The sequence below is a fragment of the Vanessa cardui genome, chromosome 30, assembly GCF_905220365.1.
Source record: "Vanessa cardui chromosome 30, ilVanCard2.1, whole genome shotgun sequence".
NCBI classification, from domain to species: Eukaryota; Metazoa; Arthropoda; class Insecta; order Lepidoptera; family Nymphalidae; genus Vanessa; species Vanessa cardui.
The window spans coordinates 550685-557424 of NC_061152.1; the positions used below are offsets into that span (position 1 = coordinate 550685).

General features: G+C 31.6%; 2 protein-coding genes across 3 annotated transcripts; one reads left to right on the forward strand and one right to left on the reverse strand.

Annotated features, from left to right (window-relative positions):
* Positions 1-490: 490 nt before the first annotated feature.
* LOC124542205 (ubiquitin-related modifier 1) lies at positions 491-2680 on the reverse strand. 2 transcript variants are annotated; one of them, XM_047120151.1, is made up of 3 exons: positions 2477-2680; positions 1522-1730; positions 491-649 (listed from the first exon to the last, which is right to left on the reverse strand). In XM_047120151.1, the coding sequence occupies exons 2-3, from the start codon at positions 1717-1719 to the stop codon at positions 521-523; spliced, it is 327 nt and encodes a 108-aa protein (XP_046976107.1). In that variant the 5' UTR covers positions 1720-1730; positions 2477-2680; the 3' UTR covers positions 491-520. The 2 variants fall into 2 exon arrangements, with proteins under 2 accessions (XP_046976107.1, XP_046976108.1); XM_047120152.1 differs by lacking the exon at positions 2477-2680 and adding an exon at positions 1834-2096 and having other exon boundaries at positions 1522-1728.
* A 416-nt stretch (positions 2681-3096) lies between these two features.
* LOC124542225 (partner of xrn-2 protein 1-like) lies at positions 3097-4526 on the forward strand. The gene is made up of 3 exons (XM_047120172.1): positions 3097-3251; positions 3461-3626; positions 4283-4526. Exons 2-3 carry the CDS (start codon positions 3463-3465, stop codon positions 4434-4436), a joined length of 318 nt encoding a protein of 105 aa, XP_046976128.1. The 5' UTR covers positions 3097-3251; positions 3461-3462; the 3' UTR covers positions 4437-4526.
* Positions 4527-6740: the final 2214 nt, after the last annotated feature.

A 6740-nucleotide genomic window follows, 5' to 3' on the forward strand; every position in this document is an offset into this window, starting at 1 on the left:
GCACTTGACATACACTCTGTTTCACTTATGCAATGCTTCGACTTTTTTACATGACATATGCCAAAGAATATGAGATACACAGGTGCAATGATGTAGTAAACAGATATGTCATTAACGCGCGAAAAGTGAAGACTAGAAAACGTCCTAATTGGGACGTTTGCCTTTAGTCCTTTTACGTAGTAACACGTTATAGGACATCATAATTACGTAGTAATACGTTTTGCGTAATTAAAACATCTAGTAATCCCTTTTACTTATTGTTTTTATCAAGCTATCCTGTTTACTTGTAACGAAATGTAAAATAAACGGTCCCCGGCGCGGCACACTTTTTTCTGTTGTTTAGTATGGGTATAACATATCTGTTTATTAGAATGTCATTGCACAGATATGAAATATTTTAGTCATAGAATATATAACTTTACTAACTGTTTACTTTAATACCTATGTGCATATACGGCACAAGACATAATACTGTGTAAAACAAAGGGTATAATAAAAAACAAAACATATAATCATTTATTTATCCCCCATGTAACGTAGATATAAACATTATTGTGTCATTTTGCTGCAGTTCATATTCCAGCTCTCCGTACAGTTCCCAATCCGCATCGTTGATTAGCACCAAAATGCCCGGCCTGACCGAGTCACCCTATAACAGAAGCAGGAGAAAGTTATAAAAACTGCCATTTACTTGTTGGACTGTGCAGTCTGGGTAGGTACCAACAGATACTCTTTTTTTATGGAATAGGTTGGCGGACGAGCATATGGGCCACCTGATGGTAAGTCACCATCACCCATAGACAATGACGCTGCAAGAAATATTAACTATTCCTTACATCGTCAATGCGCCACCAACCTTGGGAACTAAGATACTATGTCCCTTGTGTAATGTGTATTGTGTTGTGTATTGTTGTCCCGGAACACAACAATACTGCGTACTGTTGTTTAGCGGTAGAATATCTGATGAGTGGATGGTACCTACCCAGACGGGTTTCACAAAGTCCTACCACCAAAATTCTACCGCCAATCAATCTACTCGGTATTATTATGTTCCGGTTTGAATGGTGAGCCAGTGTAACTACAGGCACAAGGGACATGACATCTTAGAAGGATTAGTTAATATTTCTTACAACGCCATTATCTATGGGTAGTGGTGACACTTACCATCAAGTTACCGTAAAAATAAAATTAAAAATATCTCTAATGCATTTTTACGAATTAGACACACTTCATCTTATTCTATAGTTTGTTTTACCACCAAGTAAATGGATTTAACCAATAGTTAGCACTAAAATGAATCAGAACATAAGATGTGTTGGTTGGTAATTTTACCACCTACCATCAACTAAACAACTTAAAAATAATTAAAGTTATTAGTTTCGGGTAAAAGATCTACGAATGTCTTGTTCAGATAATGTCGAGCTGCACTGAACAAAAATAAAAAACAAAGTAAATATCCCAAAATTAATTACTTTAGTAATAAAAATAACCATGTTAATTTAAAAACTTAAAAGTAATTACTTGTAAAAACAACTCCGGTCTCTCCTTAAGTAGATTATCTTTAATCCATACAAGTAAGTCTTTTATCATCCATTTTTCATGCTGGCAATCTTGATTATACTTTTTTAATGCTGGCAATTCCACTTCCCTCTTTTTTATTTTATCAAACAATAATTCTGCTCCACCACCAAACTGGATTTGTATTTTCAATGGTTCCATTATTGATTACTGAAATAAGCAGTTTGTATCAATCAGTACATTAATTCATATTTATCTATTTAGGAGGCATCCATCATCTTCAGCAATTACAAATATATTAAAAATGATTTGTACCAGACGTCTTTCATATGTTCCATATAAGATACACGGCAAATAGCTGACCTAACATTCTTTGTTCTATTATTCCGAGTTATTAGTAACTTGACATAGTCCCTTTTGGAATAAAATATAGAGTTGTATGTTTTTTCTTTTTTTATAGGATAAATAAGCCAAAAATGAATCTTCAAAATTAAAAAAAAAGGATCATATAAAATGTATTTTTTCTTCTTCTGATTTATAGAAAAGTTTAATCGCTGGCTATTTTATCAGATTAAACCAATAATTATCAGTTCAAATTTAAAATTGCGAGATGGAAAATGATATTATTATATTTTAAAAAACAGAACCATTTTTTTAGCTTTCAAAATGTCTAACTGGGAACTTGTTTCAAAGTAACCGAAGCACTGCCCATAGATATGCTGCTGTAAGATATATTAAGCGCATACTATATCACCAATGAGCCACCAGGATTGGGAACTAAATATATATATTTAGCCACACACACTTTTTAAACCGGAACGTAATAACTATTGCAACTTGACGGTAGAATATATAAAAGATATGTGGTTAGGCACCACATAATTTCGTCCTATCACCTATAAGTAATGCTTAATATTTAAATGTAATATGTATGTTCGTCTTAATAGACATATTTACCTTTTTTCTTATTTCATATCTTAGTTCTATCTTATTTTGTTTATTTCTTATTATTCTTATGTTTAATTAGACTACAATAACGATACGGCAAATAATATCTTACTTTAAATGTTATAAAAATGAATAATTGTAAAGTTTGTAGGTTATGATTATTATTGTTTTGATGTCATATTGCACGGCAACTTGACAAATCTGAGCTCAGTTATGGGCCCTGGATTCAAGTCTTTTGATCTTCAAGCCACTACTACAAGTTGGTCCAGCTAGCAGGTACAATGCATTGGACAAACCATTTGATTTTTATCATTTACTAATAAATTATTATTAATGACATGTTAATAAATCAAAAATAAACTTCCATGTAGATTAAATTATAATACCTTCATATGCGTTTATAAAAGTTTACTTATATAAAGAACACTGATTTGAAAAAAAAAATCTACTATTGTTTGAACGATTGAAATGTATACACGAAAAGCTGACTCTTCTTGCCTAGTTAACCAAAAGACCGCCATCAATTACTAAACTTTCTGAACCAACGTGTATTAAAGGCTTAAGAAAGCGAAAGACTAGAATCCAAGACCTATAATTGAATAAAAAAAAACTGTCACTGTCAGTAATCAAAATCAAATAAATATTGATCAAAAACATTTAAACTAACAAAAAAAAAGCAATAATTTTAAAATAAAAACTCAATTTTATTTATAATTAAATATAACAAGTTATACGTTGACTATTTTTAAACAAGCTATATTATTGACTACAAGAATTCTCAAAAGGTATTTGTGTTAAAAGTCTTATGTTACGAAGTTACGACGTAAAACTGAAAAGAAAACAAAACCTAACTTTATTTTGATACCCCCTTATTTAATCATACAATTTTAACAAAACCAAGAGTTATTATTATGACTATCTTGTTAAATAAAGATTATTTTCATGAATTTAAATGAATAAGAGTATTTCTAAGGCAACTTTTTTCAAATTACAGTTATGAAGCCCTCAATAGATATAGATTCGCTCCGGACTGAGCACGAGTCGGATGAGCAATGGGAAGTGCGACGAAGCTTCATGGAGGAGCACAAGGAGGATTTTGACGAAGAGGAACTCATTACATTAGCTCAACTCTTCACAAATATCGAGTTTTTGGGTTGCAGGTCAATATCATAGCGTTAACAATGAGTTATTACTGAGTTATTGATGAAAATAAGTGTGGGCTCCAATAGCTCCTGATGGAACAGCAAATCTGATACAATCGAAATCATTTTAAACACTATGGTATTAGGTTATATCAAACTTTACTTCTGCCTTATTGGAGATTAGCTGTTGCATAGGATATTATTTTCATAAAGGATTGATAATTATATTGATTTTTAATATATTATGTATTTTAATTATCAAAAAGATTTAACTGTATTGTAAGTTTCTTGAAGATTGTAATATACAGCATACATCCCAAAATTCATCTTACATTATCTTGATTAAACATTTAGTAATTTTTCAAGCATTTGTGAATTGTAACTTTACAAACTATATTCAAAATCAAAATAAACTTTATTCAAGTAGGCTTTTAGAATCACTTTTGATTCTTCATTTAACAATTAAGTGCGGAAAGTAGATTCTACCGAGAAGAACCGCCAAGACACTCAGTAGTTACTCTTTTTCAACATTTAAAAAATACAAAGGCATGTTAGTTAATACAATTATTTAAATTAATATATCCTGCGTGGAAGTCAACTACCACTGGTTGTAAATGTAGATTATACGAAAAACCAGCCAGGAACATGAGTATAATACCAATTATTTACATCAGGTACCCAGCGCAGACAATGAAGAGAATTGCAAAGCTGGCTGAAAAAGTATCCGCTAAATACAAGGAGAGTCGGAAGAATAAATTGAAGCGTACATTCGTCGAGGCCAGCGATGCAGCCGAGGCTAAAGCAAAGAGGACTTTTAAACAATCATAGACAATGCTTAATAAAATAATTATCTATAATAATCTATTCTTATAAAAGTCAATACATTTACTTATGAAATTAAATAAATTGTTTTTTTTTCTTTATTGTTTGGGCCTCATTTTGTAGTTATGACGATGATTTTGAAGACATTTTTTGACTGGCACAACCACACTATGGACCCAGTTTTCGCTGACGGTTTTTCTAACCGTTATGTCTTGGGAACCTTCAATAAAAGAGTGTACTCTTTCCTTCAAGAGCTGAGATGGCCCAGTGGTTAGAACACGTGCATCTTAACCAATGAATTCGGGTTCAAATCTAAGCGAGCACCACATATATGTGTTTAATAATGTGTTTTGATAATTCATCTCGTGCTCGGCGGTAAAGGAATATCCAGATCAGCGTTGCATAACTATCGATAGTTGACCTAGAAAAGTATTCAGGATATCGATAGTTTGGACTATCGATAGCCAGCGATGTCTTGATAGTATTGCTTTTTAAATGTAAGTAATATAGTTGTTTTATTTCAATGCCGTTGTGCTTGTTTTTTGTCAAGTTTGTGGTTGCAGTTATGTGTAGTAGGTAGGTGTATACTTCTCAAAATGTATAATATGTGAATATTTTAATTAATTATAACTGGGTGAAATTTCAAGGCTAATTTTATATTTTTTGTGATTTAGAAATCTTTTTCTTTGTTGTTGTTGATTTTGATAATATTTTAAACTTTGTAATTATTAGTTTTGACAGTTCCGGTTAAAGTAATTTTAAGTTAAATGAATCCATTATTTGAATCGAGGTCCTGACTTGTTGTTGAATGTTGCCATTTTTTTTTTAGCAATGCGAAGCAATTCTCCTGATTTTTTAGCTCTGACACTACAAGCTACCGTAAAACATGAAATTCGGAAAAAAAAATAAAGAAGTATAAAATAGAGAAACAGAAACAGTCCGAAAAATCGAAAATACGTGCACAGACCGTCATATCATATTAACAAATTATTTTAAAAATGATCCAAGAAATGAGTATTTTTCGCATCTATTACATGGAGATTGAAATACATTCAACCATATATGCGGACACGCGCTTACTTTAAAATATTAAATTTTATTCAATGATATTCTAATAAACAGATATGTTATACCCATACTAAACAACAGAAAAAAGTGTGCCGCGCCGAGGACCGTTTATTTTAAATTTTATTACAAGTAAAAAGGATAGCTTGATAAAAAAAATAAGTAAAAGGGATAAATAGATGTTTTAATTACGCAAAACGTATTACTACATAATTGTGATGTATTATAACGTATTACTGGCATAATTATGATGAAAACGACTAAAGGCAAAGGTCCCAATTAGGACGTTTTCTAGTCTTCACTTTTTGCGCGTTAATGACATATCTGTTTACTACTTGTTACTGATTTTATTCATATTATCTACACTAATATTATAAAGAGGAAAACTTTGTTTGTTTGGTTGTAATGAATAGGCTCAAAAACTACTGGACCGATTTTAAAAATTCTTTCACCATTCGAAAGCTAAATTAATCCCGCATAACATAGGCTAAATTTTATTTTGAAAAAAAATAGGGTTCCGTAAGATATTTTGGGTTTTTCGGACAAAAAAGGAAAAAATCTACCAAAAAAGTTGATTTTTTGCGTATGATGCCTAAACTATAAAAGATAGAACTATAAAATGTTCTAACTCCGGTCCTTAGAGGGCATTATGGCCTCCGACCCTAAGAACCTCATCAGATTCGTGGCTGATGTTGGTCTGGCTGAGGTGTTGTGATCACGAATTTGAGGTTTATCACAATAGATCCAAGCGCCGTGCAGTAATTCTTCAAATGTGACCGTGCCTCAGCAGTAGGGATATTAGAAGACTGATTATGAACCGTTATTAACGCGGGCGAAGCCGCGGGCGACCGCTAGTTATAAATAGAAAAACAAAAAATATTGATATTAGTAACATCATTATCATTAAATTTAAATGTATTAAATTTATCATTATTCCTTATTTTGTATAAAATGTTTTATTGATAAAAACAAATATTAGGGTAATAATTTCATTTATTGAAAGAAACACTATATTTGGCCTACTAAACAATTTATCTTGAAAAGTAATACTATCGGAAATAGTTGGCTATCGATAGTGCAAAACTATCGATAATATCGTTTATACCGTAACTATCGATAATCTCTCGATAGTGGACTATCGATATGCAACACTAATGCAGATGTCCATGGGCGGTGGATTACTTGCCACCATAAAAAAAAGATATTATACTCTATTCTCAGTCCTGTGGCGGATTTACCAATAGG

What these genes read in the sequence shown, in the direction of transcription:
- LOC124542205 (XM_047120151.1), bottom strand. Translation starts at nt 1,719, where the DNA reads ATGGAACCATTGAAAATACAAATCCAGTTTGGTGGTGGAGCAGAATTA. An exon ending in GACCGGAGTTGTTTTTACAA is followed by an intron (nt 650 to 1,521) that starts GTAATTACTTTT and finishes CTTCTGTTATAG; the next exon opens with GGTGACTCGGTCAGGCCGGG.
- LOC124542225 (XM_047120172.1), top strand. Translation starts at nt 3,463, where the DNA reads ATGAAGCCCTCAATAGATATAGATTCGCTCCGGACTGAGCACGAGTCG. An exon ending in ATCGAGTTTTTGGGTTGCAG is followed by an intron (nt 3,627 to 4,282) that starts GTCAATATCATA and finishes TATTTACATCAG; the next exon opens with GTACCCAGCGCAGACAATGA.